Raw genomic sequence first — 17722 nt, 5'->3', positions numbered from 1 at the left:
TTTGTTAAAATAATAATTTAAGAGCCAGTTTGATCTGCTGCAGAACCAAAAAGAAGTTTTTTCTTGACTTTTAAAATGCAGGTAATTTGTAATTTCTAACTAAGAGCTTCCTCAGAATATGACTTCAACTTAAAGTTTGAGTTATGAGAATAAAGCTATGATGCTTCTTAAAAAAAAAAAAAGATAAAGTAAAATGGTTCTCTCTAAAGTTTAGAGTTGCTTTACCAGGTTGTTGCTTCTAAAGACATTTTAAATCTAAGTGACCTTACTGTGACATCAAACCCTGTGCGTCCCCACACATGCCTGGCCCGCTCTTCTGCCTCTTGTTTTGTGCCGTGGAGTCATGCCAGCTCCATGCAGAGACCACCATGCGTCTCTCCCCCTTCCCTCCTTTGAGCATGCATCTGTATGCCACTGCACTACGATGACCATGCAGGGGCCCGTGGGAGCACCTCTGCATTTATATCCAGTGCCACATCCTAAACCTACTTCTCTTAACTTTAAAATGCCCATATTCAACAATCCGATGAGTGTAACTTTAGGAAATAGAAGTACTTAGTTCTTACCAAAAAGAACATAAACCAAGTCTCAAATCTAAACACAACTCCATGAAAAATGAGACTCTGAATCAGGCCCTGCTTAAAACTGGAATAACAGATAGGGGTGCTGTGCTTCCTAGCTCAGTTCCTGCATTGTTGAGTTGTGAACTGGGACTGACGCAGAGGGCCTTCTCTGCCCCCTTCTGTTCCCCATTATCTGGCAAAATGAGTAAATGAATTCAATAGTGTTTAAAGGATGCTTGAAAGTCCACAATTAACTTTATAAAATAATACGGTATTTAAATGGAACTAGCAAGTACCAAGCACCCTTTGTTCATGGCCAGAAGGACATAAGCCTTCAATAACAGAGAATTTCTCATGCTCAATCAGAATTTTTTCACTTAAAGTGACAGTTGAGTTGTATTAAATATGAAAAGCTACAGAGATATCACAAACTGTGCCATTTCTGAAAAGAATGATTCAGCCTGAAGTGACACTGCAAACAACATGACAGAATTTGAAAAATGGTCAATGATGTAAGTAGGACTTCCTGAAGTGAAGAAGGGTCCCTTCTCAAAACAGGAAGGTCAAGGCTACTGTTGCTTTTCTGAAATGCAGCGAGGAATTGTTTTAACTTTCTTTTTTTTCCCCAGGGCAGTATATTAATATTATGAAAGCATTTGGAAATTAGGGAACCATAAATGACCATAGTCCATTTTAATGACAGTAGAAGAGTCATCCTAATAATAGATAGTAAAGAAATAGATTGTGACAAGTGGATCGATGTAGGTTTCTTCTGCCATTTTCCATCTACACTAGACATGCAAGAGTTTGAAAAAGTATATTACAGGCCAGGCGCGGTGGCTCAAACCTGTAATCCCTGCACTTTGGGAGGCTGAGGTGGGTGGAACACTGCAGGTCAGGAGTTCAAGACCAGCCTGGCCAACATGGTGAAACCCTGTCTCTACTAAAAATTAAACAAAATTAGCGGGGCATGATGATGCACACCTGTAGTCCCAGCTACTTGGGAGGCTGAGGCAGGAGAATCACTTGAACCTGGGAGGTGGAGGCTGCAGTAAGCTGAGATCACACCATTGTACTCCAGCCTGGGCAACAGGGCCAGACTTGGTCTCAAAAAAAAAAAAAAAAAAAAAAAGTATATTACAAATAGAGGACACATCTTCATTTCTTTCACTGCTGTACTCTATAAAAATGGCAAATGAGGTCTTTGCTCCCAATATATAATATAGTAGATTATTCCAATTGAAGAACTTAAAATTCCCATACACTTTTATTATTGAATTAAATCTACTAAAATTCTGTAATAATGACCCAGTAACTTTAAAACAGATGGAAATCCCATAAGCCACCAACAACCTAAATCAACAAATAGTTTATATTTATCTATTTGCAGTGTTTTTATTTGCAGTGTTTATTCATAGACATATATTTTGATTTTGATTTTTTTCCTGATTACAAAAATAATATTTATTTTAAAATGCAAATGATTTAAAATGTATTGAAAACAAAAAGGCCACCCTAATCTCACTCTTCCAAGATTATGGTATACATTCTTACCATTTTTATTCAAATGTGAATGTGGTATCAGATTTGACTCTTTTATAAGAAAATTCCATTCATTCTGGCTAGTCAACATTTCTACCTGACTTATTCTGATAATTTCTTGTAAGTTTCTTAAGGACACACTTTGTCTTAAATATGTTTTTATTACCTGTTGCTCTTGAAAGAGCTCAGGAGATGCTACCTTAAGAAATGCTGCTTTGGTATGCAGGTTATTTCAAATTGTGGGCACTTGGGGAATAGCAGATGCAGGGAGGGGTTCTCTCTGAACTCCCTTATCTGCCCAAAGACTGATCCTCCAAAGGGAACTCAGTTGTGAACTCCCTCCCTGGAAGTGTCATGAACCAGGGGGAATTAACTCTGATCACAGGAGAGGACACTGGAGGTGACACCACACCCAGAGAGATTTTGTCACGGGCTGTCACCTGTTCTTCTGAGGGCCCATTCATCATTCCCCAAAACCATTTACTCTCCCCTAATTTGTCTGCTCCATCCTCCCTCCCCTCTCCCCTATAAAGAGGGTATATATGCTTCTAGATCTCACTTTTCTTTCCTGCGGTGCCCCTGTGTACCTTAAAAATGTGTACTTCTCTCCTGTTAACTTATCTGCCGTCAGTTTATTTCATAGACTTGACTGAACCCTCAGAGGGTAGAAGGAAAGTCTTCCCTACCCTGCACACATGTTGAGAGCTTCACACAGACCAGTATTTCCATAAATGCACATGGGATGAGTGAAGAGGCATAGGTTTTTATTTTTCATCTTGACTTTGACGTTAATTTATTGACATAATGGGTCTAGTACTAAACATCCATCCTCACATCTTCTTGAATAACTAATCTGGAATGACTGACATTAAAACACTGTTGTAAATTTTTAACAGTTAATAAAATGCCAATGAAAGCTAAAACATAGAAACCAAAATTGAATATAAATTTGAATACAGCTCTCTTAACTTCCTAATACATTTTTCTTTACTGTATTTTCCTTAGTTAAAAGTGGGTTAACCCACACGTTACAATATGAAGCGATTTTCAGAAGTAGCTATTAATTGAAGGTCTTTTTTTGTTGTTGTTGTTATTCGTAGAGATTTTTTAAAAAAAGAAATTTCCCTAACCTGAGTCTTTTGAATCTGAGTACTATGAGAAAGTGATAAAATGGTTTCTTTATACATAATAGTGCCAAGGCTATCCTTGCTATTATTACTGTCTACCACCCCTTGGAAACGATTTTGTAAATATTAAATATACAGTCTTTCTTACTTGATCTCTTGTGGGATAATGTTCCAATAGTGTATTAATTTGAAAAGTCCTATTATCTAGGAACATATGAAGACTGGCTAATTTTACAAAATCTCAGAAATGAAAATAACAGTAGGAGTTCAATTTTGTTTCAAACAAAAGTGATTATTAGAGTGGTTAAAACAACAATGGGAAAAAAATGAATGAAAATCTATAAAATGCTTATAAGTAGGAACAGAAATGGACTGAAAAAAAGTTTGTTTGGGGGATTATTAACAAAGCTTTTTGTAGTGGTAATTAATATTCCCCATGACGGTATCTTAAAAATAAAATATAAGCCTCTTTTGTAGAGATTGTATTTTTTACATAATCTTATCTGTCTTATGGTGACTAACACTTAATGATAATTTATTTAAAATATATTGATAAGTATGACTCAAGGTATTGCTGATGAAAGAGTTTTTAATTAGAAACATTCACCTAAGCATTTTGAATTTAAGAAGAAACAACTTATGATCTTACCAAGTAGAGTCTTAGGCTTTAGTGCTGGGGATAAAGCTTAGTGTCTTGGATTTGATTCAGAATTGATGTTATAACCAGAGTGGAGGTTAGTACCCAGGTATGTTTTCCTTACCTGCTGAGGCTAGAATTGGTCCACATCTAGTTCTTGCTGTGATATACTCGGTAGACCATGCAGATTAACGTGGTTAGAGTTGTCTAAATATGATAGAATCTTTGAATCCCTGAATGCTCTTCAGAAAATACAGTTGCAATAAAGCGATTTTTAGAGCCCCCGTTGTAGGATTTTTAATTCGACTTCATAGTGATGAGTTGAGAAAGTTTTATTACTATCAAACTGTCCTGGAGTCTTGAATCTTCTTGCATTCAGTGGAAATTACATAGGCACGTCAAGTGAAGACCTTGTTGGCGGTTCTTAGTTCATGCCACACAGCACAAACTGCCGCTCTCCTGAGAGGCCAGCCTTGATGGTCTGTCTGGACAGCCACAGGTATCAGAACTTCTCTGGGAGGGAACACTCCTTGTTTGGTAGCCCTCCAAAAAAATAACTGCGCTTCTTACAAGATTAGAATGGGTGCCTGGCCGCTTTTGCTGTCACACTTTCACAGGCTCTGCAGAAATGACCACCAAAACCTCTTGTTTTATTCTTGTGACTCTAGATACCTGTAGGGTCCATATTTGTCATCTTATAGTATGTCTATTTCCATTAGGATTTAATAAAAAAAAAAGTGAATAGCTCTTTTCTATTTGATCTCACGTAGATTTAAATTAATACAGTTGGGGTGGAATTTGCATCGATTTATTTATTGATAGTAACTTATCTGTGTTCTCAGAACTTTTTATAAGAACAAGGTTGAAACATTAGCTTGGTTTTGAGTACCCCTCCAATGTTGATTATTTTATTTCCATTTATAGGAGAGGACACTGAGGCTATGAGAAATTAAGTAACCCTATTTAATTTAAACACCAGTAAATGGTGGAATCAGGACTTCACCCAAGGCCTGTCTGACTCCAAAGCCATTTTGCAGCACACTAAACACTTCAGTCTTTCTAAAAGGAGTATTTGAAAAGGAAGAAAGATGTCTCAGTTTTTAATTTCTATCTTAAACTCTAGCATTTTGGATTCTTTATAAATTCCACTAGGAAATACAGATGATTTCAGATGACCAGTCAGTTGTTTATGCAAAGCATATTCAAAGTGATTTTCTGTTTAAAGTATAGCTGTACATCAATTTTTTTACTAGTGTCAGGGCAGGTCTTTTCTTGAAGATAGTGAGAATCAGCTCCACTGTGCTTGGGAGGAAAAAAGAAGTTTGATCCCTTCCATCAAGAAAGAGATAACTTCTGAGACTCTTCAGTACATAGAACCACAAGGAAAGAGTTTGGGAGTAAACACTTGATATAGCTTGTGTTCCAAAGTTGTATGTAAATCAAATTCTAGTTTAAATGTTTGGCAGTCAGAACCAAAGTGATGAATGCTGAAAGAATCCTTTGGGAAGGTGACTAATCACCTGTTAATTTACCTGTTCATATTTTTACATATCAGATCTGCTTAAAACAGGATATAATTACATAATACATAACATCAGTATAATTACATCAGAAATATAGCTTGCCTCTCGGCTGTATTTGTAACTCTCACCTAGTTGTTGTTGTAGTTTGTATTATCCCTTGTTTTATGAAGGCCCAGTGACAAAGAGGTCATGTTGAATCTCGGCTGTTCTCTGTGTGTAGCTCCCTACTTCCAGCCCCTTCCACGATGGTTCTCATATTTTAGTGTGCATCAGAATTTCCTGGGTGTTGGTTCGAAATTCAGACTTCTGGGTCCCATGCTAAGAGATAGATTCAGTAGGTTTAGGAAATCTGCATTTTGAACACACAACCACAGGAGATTCTGATTGCTTTCAGATGCCCCTTGGAGCAGCAGCCCTACAGTCAGAGCTCCTGAGTCCAACAGCAATAACAGGTCTCAACCTGAGTTTAACAGCAATGATGAGTATCGACCAGAGTCCAAAAGCGATGATGGGTATCAGCCCGAGTCCAATACTGATGATGGGTATCAACCCAAGTCTAACAGCGATGATGGGTATCGACCCGAGTCCAACACTGATGACGGGTATCGACCGGAGTCTAACAGCGATGACGGGTATCGACCCGAGTCCAACAGCGGTGACGGGTATCGACCCGAGTCCAACAGCGGTGACGGGTATCGACCCGAGTCCAACAGCGGTGACGGGTATCGACCCGAGTCCAACAGCGGTGACGGGTATCGACCCGAGTCCAACAGCGGTGACGGGTATCGACCCGAGTCCAACAGCGGTGACGGGTATCGACCCGAGTCCAACAGCGGTGACGGGTATCGACCCGAGTCCAACAGCGGTGACGGGTATCGACCCGAGTCCAACAGCGGTGACGGGTATCGACCCGAGTCCAACAGCGGTGACGGGTATCGACCCGAGTCCAACAGCGGTGACGGGTATTGGCCCCGAGTCCAACAGCGGTGACGGGTATCGCCCCGAGTCCAACAGCGGTGACGGGTATCGGCCCCGAGTGTAACAGCGATGACGGGTATAGACCCGAGTCTAACAGTGATGACAGATATCGGCCCCGAGTCTAACAGTCATGACAGATATCGGCCCCGAGTCTAACAGTCATGAGGAATATCGACCCCAAATCTAACAGTCATGACGGATGTCGACCCCAAATTTAACAGCGATGATGGATATCGACCCCGCATCTAACAGCGATGACGGGTATCAGCCCCGAGTCCAACGGCGATGATGGGTGTCGACCCCAAGTCTAACAGCGATGACGGATGTCGGCCCCAAGTCTAACAGCGATGATGGATATTGACCCGAAATCTAACAGCGATGACAGATGTTGGCCACAAGTCTAACAGCGATGATGGATATCGGCCCCGAGTCAAACAGTGATGATGGGTGTCAACCCCAAGTCTAACAGCAATGATGGATATCGGCCCTGAGTCTAACAGCAATGACAGGTATCGGCCCTGTGTCTAACAGTGATGATGGGTATCGACCCCAAATCTAACAGCGATAATGGATATCAGCCCCGAGTTTAACAGCAATGACAGATATCAGCCCTGAGTCTAACAGTGATGACAAGTATTGGCCCCGAGTCTAACAGCGATGACAATATTGGCCCTGAGTCTAACAGTGATGACAGGTATCGGCCCTGAGTGTAACAGCAATGACGAGTATCAACCCCAAGTCTAACAGCGATGATGGGTATCAACCCCGAGTCTAACAGTGATGACGGATATCAGCCCTGAGTGTAACAACAATGATGAGTATCACCCCCAAGTCTAAGAGCGATGATGGGTATCAACCCCGAGTCTAATAGTGATGATGGGTATCGACCCCAAATCTAACAGTGATGACAGATGTCGGCCCCGAGTCCAACAGCGATGATGGATACCAGCCCCAAGTCTCACAGCGATGACGAATCGGCCCTGAGTCTAACAGCGATGACAGGTATTGGCCCTGAGTCTAACAGCGATGACAATATTGGCCCTGAGTCTAACAGTGATGACAGGTATTGGCCCTGAGTGTAACAGCAATGACGAGTATCAACCCCAAGTCTAACAGCGATGACAGATATCAACCCCGAGTCTAACAGTGATGATGGGTATCGACCCCAAATCTGACAGTGATGATGGATGTCGGCCCCGAGTCCAACAGCGGTGATGGATACCAGCCCCAAGTCTCACAGCGATGACGATATCAGCCCTGAGTCTAACAGTGATGACGGGTATCGACCCCGAGTCTAACAGTGATGACGGGTATCGACCCCGAGTCTAACAGTGATGACGGGTATCGGCCTCGAGTCTAACAGTGATGACGGGTATCGGCCTCGAGCCTAACAGTGATGACGGGTATCGGCCTCGAGTCTAACAGCGATGACGGGTATCGGCCTCGAGTCTAACAGCGATGACGGGTATCGACCCCGAGTCTAACAGCGATGACGGGTATCGACCCCGAGTCTAACAGCGATGACGGGTATCGACCCCGAGTCTAACAGCGATGACGGGTATCGACCCCGAGTCTAACAGTGATGACGGGTATCGGCCTCGAGTCTTAACAGTGATGACGGGTATCGGCCTCGAGTCTTAACAGTGATGACGGGTATCGACCCCGAGTCTAACAGTGATGACGGGTATCGACCCCGAGTCTAACAGTGATGACGGGTATCGACCCCGAGTCTAACAGTGATGACGGGTATCGACCCCGAGTCTAACAGTGATGACGGGTATCGACCCCGAGTCTAACAGTGATGACGGGTATCGACCCCGAGTCTAACAGTGATGACGGGTATCGACCCCGAGTCTAACAGTGATGACGGTTATCGGCCCCGAGTCTAACAGTGATGACGGTTATCGGCCCCGAGTCTAACAGTGATGACGGGTATTGGCCTCAAGTCTAACAGTGATGATGGGTATCGACCCCAATTCTAATAGCGACGATGGGGATGATGGGTATCAACTGTACACACAACAGCCCCTGTGAAGCTTGGGCTCCTTCAGCTGTTTCTGTCAAGCACCTGGTTTTCTGAAGGTGGCTCCACCTCTGTCCTGGAATCAGTGAGAAGGAAGGTAGCCTTGTCTGAGCTGCCCTCATTCTTTGAACCTTGGGGGTTTAAAACTTTTTTTGTGTTATGTGACACAAGGGTCCTGGTTTCAGACATGGCTACAGTGCCTCACCAGGACTAGACAGAATAGCTGCCCACTTCACCAAGGGGGAAGAAGGCATTTCCAGACTCTAGCACAGATCTCACTTACGGATCACTAAACAAATGCCATTTCATTTTCCTTACAACCTTGTCATGACAGTCTTGAAGAAAACGTAGAATCTCTTCTTGGCATTGGCTAAAGTCCCCTTGATTGCATATTTGAAACACCTGTTCAGCTGACATTTCCCCAAAACAGTGTGTTAACAGAAGACATGATCTTTGCTGCTTTTCAGATACTGGATTAAGTCATGAGAACACCAGAATCTTTGCAGTATTTTCGTTGATATTATAAACCTAGAAATCATCAGCAGGCATGAAATTTCTGCTAACAACATATTTATTGCCCCAAGCCAATGACTGACTAAGGCCCTGATGTTCAGAAATGTACAGTCTAGTAAGACATGTCAGCGATGACCCCTAACAGAGCCATGCTTCAAGACAGAATAAAATAAATGACAAATGTCTATTACCTGGCAGGGGGAGGAGGAAGCACAGAGCATGTAAATCTCACTAGGAGAAGACCTCACAGAATAGGTGACATCTGAACTAGGCCTTGCATGAAGAGAAGTATATCAAATGCCGAGAGAATGGAAAAGGTTAACTACAGAACATGTTTAATGAAGCTTAAATTCAATAAAACATTGGGTGAAAGCCTTTTGCCTCCAGAACTGCTTAAGGCTCATGCTCATTGGTGGACCTTAAGTCCTCAGCAACCTGTTTACCTTAACACATTTGACTTCATGAATATAATGCCAGTGAAATGGACTCAGGTATAGTTTACCTCCAAACGTTTTCAGCCAGAACTGTGCTGCTTAAAGTTGCTTCTGAAGGCTACCTCGGCCCCATCCCAGACCTGATGAATTCGGATCCCTGCCGTTGGGGCCACAGTGAGTCTACGCTTCACCGCCGCTTCATCACCAGCCTTCCATAAGCTCAAAAAAGGGATCTCATCTCCTCAAAACTGTGAATTCATATGTTTACTACATAAGGAGCAAATGGAAATGTGGAGAAACTTGTTAAGAAGGGTGTGGCTTTTATTGATCTTTCTTCAGCCTGTCACATAATGGGCAGGAACCAGTTGTGGATTCACTTGCAAGGATTCCACTCCAACTCCCAGTTACTGAATTCTTACAAAACCTGCATTTTAACACCACCACTAGGGTTGACAAAAACAGCCTCCTGTCAAAAGCGATATGTTTCTGGAGCATAAACGGCCACTACAGTGGAATGTGCGTTGCACACCATTGTGGGCACTGTTGCCGTTGTGGACACTGTCGATTTGTATATTTATTGTGACAGTTTCCCTGCGGCCTAAAGTACAGTGTCTTGAGGAAAGACACCTTTCTAATCTGAACAATGGCTCCATATGTGCCAGCTGTGGCCCTGAAAATAGAAAGCAATGTTTTCTGCGTGGTCCATCTCTTCTTTATTTAACTCCCTGAATTGTGTGGCTCATCAGAGATGCTCACCAGCATCCTAAGGTAATGCCACATCCTCCTATTTTCTCTCCTTTTGTGAGGAAGCAGAATTGTTTAATAAGTTCAGAGTCAGTCAGATTGCATTCCTGGTAGCTTTTCTTCTGGACCTACAATTGGTGCCGGTAATCTAGCAAGTGTTCCAATTCAGTTCCATAACAAGTATTGACTATCTCCTGCAAGGTATGCATCAAAAATCTGAACGACTCAGGAATTGGTATTTGCTAGTATTTCTGCCCTGAAAGTGCATTGCAAATGATCATGGAATACTCACAAAAAAACTAAAAGTGTATGCAAGCTTCCAATAAGAAAACCCCTTAAAAATTCATAACTTTCGGCTGGGCACGGTGGCTCATGCCTGTAATCCCAGCACTTTGGGAGGTTGAGGTGGGCAGATCATGAGGTCGAGAGATTGAGACCATCCTGGCCAACATGGTGAAACTCCGTCTCTACTAAAAATAGAAAAATTAGCTGGGCATGGTGGCATGTGCCTGTGGTCCCAGCTGCTCGGGAGGCTGAGGCAGGGGAATCGCTTGAACCTGGGAGGTAGAGGTTGCAGTGAGCCGAGATCACGCCACTGCACTCCAGCCTGGTGACAGAGCAAGAATCCATCTCAAAAATAATAATAATTCCATAACCTTCATTTAAAATTAACGGAAAGCTGTAATCGATTTTGGCTGCCTGTCAGACACTTTTGTATAAGAGCAAAGCACGGCTATACCTATCTGTAAAAAACCCTTAGCAGAGAGAGGCGTTCCTTTTTGGAATTAATCAGGTCTTCCCACTGACTGCTCCCTGCAGTCAAGTCTTCTGCTGTATGGACCGTGTTTCCAAGTCATGTTTCTTGCATCCTGCTCTTGGTTAGATTTTGACACCTCTCCATGGTCAGCTCATAGTATTTCTCAGAAACCCTTTTATACTCAACCCTAGCATCCTCCTATCAGCCCTGCCCCTTGGATCACAGAGTAAATCCAATCTTCGTTATTTTAAGCACCTTCCTCTCAACACCTCTTGATCACTGCACATACCATTTTGAATCCACTTAGCCGGGTACAACTACCTCAGGGCAAATCCCAATTAGAAATGAAGGCAGGACAGTGGAGACCAAGATGTATATATAGGATATTCAGGTCTCCTGCAGGGCATGGGGCCTGTGCTGGCCTCTTTCTGAAGAGTCAGTGGTAGCCCTGCTTACCCACACAGCAGTCATCTTGGCGATGGCATGGGCCACCTAACCCTGATACCCCCTTGCAACTACATTATTTTTAGCAGAGGCATCAACTAACTCTTCAAGTTTGAAAGCTCAGAAACACCTTGAATGCCTTTTTTTCTTTGCAACTCACCCTGCTTAATTACCTGGCCCTATCAACTCCTTTTGTCCCTCCTCTCTCATTCAGTGCCCTTTGGCTTCTTTGACACCATCCTGGTCCAGCTCTGCATCACTCTGTCCTTGAAATTCTGCAAAAACACTCTTGAAATGTCCTGCCTAACCCTCCTTTCCTTCCAGTTCATAACGTATCCTAACAGCCTAGTAACACGCAGAAAACCAAATCTCGTGACATCGTTTTCCTACTTACTTCCCCTTGGCCTATTCAGTCCGAACTCTGGCCTTTTCCAAGGCTCCGTAACTTGAATTTCTCTCTCCTTGTGAACATATTTCCCGGTGCTTCCTCCCAGGTGAGCCAGCAACACTGTTCCTCAAGCACCACTCGTTCATTGTGGACTCTGTGTTATGCTGTTCTCCACAGGGCCGTGGTGCCCTTCTCTCCCCGCTCTTTATAGACAAGCCTGACTTGTTCTTCCTGGTTTACCCCAAGTCTCATCCCCTGTACCATGAGACTTTTTCAGATGCCCTAACCTGTACTGATTGCCCCTTTCTCTGAGTGCCAGTAGCACTTACTGCCTTTAGACTGCTTAGCAGGGCATCTTAACTCTCCGCCTTGCTATTGATGACTTCTATGGAGGATGAGCATGTCATATACTGCGCACACTGGGACACTCTTGAGGGTCAGTATGGTGCTGTTAATTATCTCATTGGGAAAACAGGCACTTTATACTTGAACTTCCTGGGCAGATCGGGATACATGGTCATGCTGTTTATATTAGGGCGTCTTGTCTTCCCAACAAGACTATAAGCTCCTGTGGGCAGAGATCATGTTTTATGTTTGCTTTGTATATTCCTTGTCCCGTGAAACAGCACCACTCACATAACTAATGATCCATAAATACAGGAAGGAAGGAAAGAGGGAAGGAAGAAATCAGTCAGTTTATCTTCTCTGAAAAAGGTGGTTTCTTAAAAATCAAAACAGCACTCCCACATTGGATACGTACAGGGCATGAATAACAAGATAACTACACAACTTCTCCGTGACAAGTTGGAAAAGGGCAGCTGAAATTCAAGGAGGCAGAATATAAATTTGAAGATTAGAAGGAACAGCAGCCACAGACAGATCAAATGGCATATGGGAATTAAGGGTAGTGTAATCTTGTCGATCAAAAACATTAAGGTAATCTAAAATAAAAAAGCCAAGTTTGTATTTAATGGGGGCTGTGAAAGCATCGATCATTGCTAAATATCAAAGAGAAACCTCCACGGTATGCCACATGGAAAGTGTAGTATGTCATGCTTTCTTTCATGCTAGAGAGGAATCATCCTCAAAAGATGAAGTGTAATCATTTTATTGTGGGGTTTTGGTTTAAATAAACCTAATAACGGAATCCATAGTTAGGCTAAATGTGCCGTTTCCTAGTTTTCCTACCTGAAGACTTCTTGACACATCCGTATACTTCCCCTCCAGGTATATTTTAGCCTTTGTCCTAGCAACTTGGTGCCTGAAAGAGTGAGGATCAGATAAAAGTCTGAGAACTCCTGTCAGCCTCAGAATGTGAACCCCAAATTTTCCTACAGCTGATCCCAATGAGAAGGGAGTTGCCACTGTGTAAAAAAGAACAGGAAATTGAATCCTACCTCTGAGGCATGGGCCCTGTCCTGACGCCCCAGCGTCTTCCCCCGGTGTCCACGGTGGGACAGTGCATAAATCTCCACTGATGAGTGAGACCCCTGCCCCGCGCCCGCCTTCCCAGCCCTTCACCCTTCCTTCTCCCAGCCTCTGTCACCTCTGGGTTGCGGTCTGACCTGAGCCTCCTGCCCATGTTATAATTTACCCTGGCACTGGAGGCGTTCATTCCAGACCTCCTGGCGAGGGGGTAAACTCAGCGCCTCATGGAATGACTTTGAAAATTCATATACTGAAAAACCCTCGCTTTAGAAAGAGAAAAACGCATGACTTTTTCCTCATTCATTTATCTAAAGAACAGTCAAGCCCAGTAACGTGGAGGGAACGCATGTGTTTTATGCCACTTGCCTAAGGCCTCTGAGCTGGTGATTCCCAATCTTTTAAATTTTGTGTTGCTTGAGCCTCAGCATTCGATTCTATAAAATAAATAAATGAGTTATACGAAACATAATGCACCTTCCAAGTAGAATTTCTATAAATCCATACTTTTTTTTTTTTTGAGACAGTTTCTCACCCTGTGACCCAGACTGGACTGCAGTGGTGTGATCTTGGCTCACTGCAACCTCTGCCTTCCAGGCTCAAGCAATTCTCATGTCTCAGCCTCCCTAGTAGCTGGGATTACAGGTGTGCGCCACCACGCCCAGCTAATTTTGAATTTCTAATAGAGACAGGGTTTCGGCATGTTGGCCAGGCTGGTCTTGAACTCCTAACCAGGTGATCCGCCTGCCTCAGCCTCCCAAAGTGCTGGGATTACAGGCATGAGCCACTGTGCCCGGCCTATTAAATCCATAATTTTGAAACATTTTTCTTTGCTAAAAAATAAAAAAATGGATTCAACAGTCAAACATCATTACACTAAAGCTTGTTATTACCCAGATCTTAATACTTAGTAAATATGACGTAACCATTGAAATATACCAACTGTGTTAAACAAAGGCATGGCACAGCTCACCAAAGGAAAGTTCTTCTTGTTTCCCAACAGTTGTATTATAAATGGGTGCTTCCTTAAATTGATAGAAATTAAAATTAACCTTGTTTAATTTGAGAAACTACTATCAGTACTTTTTGGCACTTCCTTTTAGACAGAAATGTCATAGTAGCAAAACTGAATGAAGGAAGACAAAGGATATTGTTGTCTGTCCCCCCACCCCTGCCACCACACACACACACACACACGAGAGAGAGAGATAGCTGTGGCCTCAAATCGGTGAGAATCACAGGGATTCAACAAGACTCTTCAAGCCTCAGAGTCCCACCAGTGTGGGGATAACAAAGGGAGCACTGTGGGACGTAGATTCACTCCTGACTGTCATTCAAGCTCTTGAACCATCACTTTCTCTAGGAAAAAAAAAAAGTGTGGCTTGACTAACTTTTAAAGTCTCCAGTTAAAATAATAATAATAAAAGCCTCCAGGTCAGAGATTCTGTGGTTCAGAGATTATAGTCCAAATTCTCAGAAGTAAACCTAAAGAACCAGATAAATATGGCTTGGAATCAGTTTTATGGATATCTAGGGCCCTTTTCATTACATCAGCCAGCTGAAAATAACAGCCCCATAGAGTAGCAGTCAGCACTAAGATGAGATGGTCCTCACAGCCAGCTTTTGCAATCCTTGACTTTTGTGTCTTGTACGACTGACTGCCCCGCATGCCGGCTCCTGCTAAAGTCTCATGTCTATAACTCAGTAGGATATTCTCATTTCATCAGTAAATACCTTGTCTGCAATACTTTATTTCCTTAATTTAAAGGCATCATTTTTAGGTGCATTAGTTGATGAACTGTGCTAAATTCTGATTGTCAAACCGAATCTGAAATGAACTTCAGGGCTCAGTATGAGACCTCTGGCTATTTACTGAAGAAGTGCTTCCTACAGTTCCTTCAAGTTAAGTAACAGACGAGAGAAAAAACTTTCTCAGATTTACTCTTTCATGAACCATACATTCATACCTGCCTATTATGTGCCAGCAGTGAATGGAAGACGTGATCTCTGCCCTTGCTTTGAGCTTGCAGTCTTGATGAACACTGGACATTGTTATTTTAAAAAATCACTGGTTAACGAACTCAGGCAGGCCTTATCGGGGAAGGTCACGTCTCAGTTGAGACCTGAAGGATGAGATGCACTGCTGTCTTCTCTGTTATTCCCCGAAGGCAAATTACTGAGTCTTCTCCCAGCTCCCTTTTAAAGATAGCTTTTGGTGCTTATCCCAAAAGAGTGTGTGTGTAAGGAGTATAATTGAAATCTAGTCAGCGTTGACATTTCTGTGGCATAGCCCTAGGAGAAATTTTCTGATTTGTTCACAGACTGAAGAACGACATTTGTCCCCATTAGCAGTAGTCTTTAGGTTAAAACGTTGAAATAATAGTGTTCCTCTTCATCTTGAATGTGGTAAAGACATTTGCCAAGAATTTGTTTTCTCTGCCTTCCCCTAAGATTTAAAACAGCTATTATTAATAATTTACTTCATATCCCCTCTCTAAGAATCAAGATGTTCCCTCTCCCTTCCATTTTCTCTCTTCCCCGCCCCAGAGTAATGGAGTTGGTGTGTATCTTTCCCATTCATTCTTACTTTGCCACTTGTGTTCCCGTCAATCCTATTCATTATTGTTTTGTGTCCTGCTTACAGATCTGTGGCCACAGCATCACACTGTACTTTTGCAACTTGCTTGTGTTTCACATGTCCTTTTTCATCTTTTTAAAGATTTGTCCATCTCAGCACATTCTAACTCTAGCTTAGCCATTTCATCTGCTAACCACTGCGTGACAAAGCCTTTTCTTCCTCCAGGCTTCTCGTAAGAGACAGTGAGGCTGGCTTTTCTCTTTCCCTGTCACCCAAGGCAGCCGTCATCTCTGTGTTTCTGGGTGCCCATGTGTGGGTTTCTCTAGAGAACACACCAGGCAATGGAACGGCCGAGTAACAGGGAACAGCGTCTTCAGCTTCACTGGGCATTATCAAGTGGCTCTCAAAACTGATTAATTGATGCATCTGCCAGCAAGGTAGAAGAAATCCAACTTTCCCGCATTCTTGCCAAGATCTCTTGTTACCAGATTTTAATTTTCACCAGTCTGATGGTTCTCAAGTGAGACTCAGTGGTAGAATCTCTGATCGCTAATGAAGTTCTGCATCCTTTCCTATTTGTCATTATTTAGTTATTTTTCCTCTGTGAATTTCCATCCTTTTCCTGTTTTTCCACTAGATGGTTCTTCTCTTACTGACTTACCAGAGTTTTTTTGTCAATGACATGCATTTCAAGTATCACCCCTTATTTTCCAGTTGTGAAGACGTTGCCTACAATGTCTTTTATCTTACCGAAGTTGAGATTTGGCAGGCAGATGGATTCTCTTCATGCTTTTTGCCTTTTTGTGCCCATTTAAAAAGATCCTCCCTATTCAGATGATATAATTATATCCTCTTATTTTTTTTCCAACAAAGTTTTATTTTTTATAATCAGGTCTTTAATCCATCTGGAATTTACTTTTACCTAAATGTGAGGTAGAGATTTAATTCAATTGTTTTTCACTGTGGATGATCAGTCATTTTTAACAGCATCCATTTTTGACGGATTTCGTAATTCTATCTCTGCCATAGTCTGAGCTCCTCTCACACATGTTTACATTTGGTCTTTTATCTACCTTCGTCTTTGAGCCATCATTTTCATTACTCTGGCATTGTAATAATTCTTAAGATCTTATAGGTCATGCCCTCTGCACTCCTCCTCCCCTTTCTCCTCTCCAGTTCTTTGCCTCTGTGTTGTTTTCTTCTTCCCATAAATGGGAAGAAGAAATGGGTTCTTCTAACCCATAAATGGGCTGAACCATTTCTGCCTAGTGTTCCATTATTGGAACGCTAAGCTTGTGGGAGTTATTTATATTCTGCTGTTTATGGTCATCACCAAGGTCTGATTTTTCACAAAAACATTTGCAATCTCCAGCATAAATGGATTAAGCACAGTGTTTAGTAATTCTTTGATTGAGGGTCTTCGAGTCTTTGTTCCGAAATTTTCCTCGGAACAAAGGAATGATGTGGAGTTTAGTTGGGTGATTTGTTGTAGATCAAGGATGGTTTTTCATCATGATTTGAAGATATTCCAGTGTTCTCTAGATTCAGTTGTTGTGGAGTCTGATCAACCTGTTGTTCTTCTGTAGATCATCTGTCTTTTTGCTCTAGTTGATTGTAGGATCTTTTGGCCTTTGGTGTTCTTTGGTTTCTTTATTACAGTTATGTATTTATTTTTCTTAATATACTTGATTGTTGTGCTTCTTAGAACCAAGGATCCATGACTCACCAGTTGTGAAGACTTTTCATCTACTCTCTCTTTCCTCTCCTTCGTTCTTTCAATTCTCTCCCTCTGAAACATCTATTAGTGTTTACTGGACCCTTTTATTCTGTCCTTTGTATCCCTTATCTGTTCTATTTCCACCTCTCATGTCTATGTTACACTCTGGGTTATTCTCCAGATCTATCTCCCTGTTCCACTCAGTGATATTAATTTATTGATTAACCTGTCCTTTGAGTTTTTATGTTTCAGTTGTGATATGGTTTGGCTGTGTCTCCACCCAAATCTCACCTTGAATTATAATAATCCCCACATATCAAGGGCAGGCC

At 42.3% G+C, this 17722-nt stretch overlaps 1 protein-coding gene across 50 annotated transcripts in view; it reads left to right on the top strand.

The window, feature by feature from the left end:
* BEND7 (BEN domain containing 7) overlaps positions 1–17722 on the top strand; it is an 87815-nt gene that overhangs the window by 48974 nt on the left and 21119 nt on the right. For 6 of the 50 annotated variants that reach the window (XM_063780447.1, XM_063780444.1, XM_063780445.1 and 3 more), the window contains one exon: positions 5787–6461. The exons of 39 other annotated variants lie outside the window; for them this stretch is intronic. In XM_063780447.1, coding sequence (XP_063636517.1) covers positions 5787–6382 — 596 coding nt within the window. In that variant the 3' untranslated portion in view covers positions 6383–6461. Of the gene's footprint in view, positions 1–5786; positions 6462–17722 lie in introns of those variants that run through there. 5 more of the 50 variants (XM_063780441.1, XM_063780443.1, XM_063780442.1 and 2 more) reach the window with 2 other exon arrangements.

This window comes from Pan troglodytes, chromosome 8 (genome assembly GCF_028858775.2).
Source record: "Pan troglodytes isolate AG18354 chromosome 8, NHGRI_mPanTro3-v2.0_pri, whole genome shotgun sequence".
NCBI classification, from domain to species: domain Eukaryota; kingdom Metazoa; phylum Chordata; class Mammalia; order Primates; family Hominidae; genus Pan; species Pan troglodytes.
The sequence above is the reverse complement of the archived record's forward strand: the minus strand, read 5'-3'. Positions and strand labels throughout refer to the sequence as shown.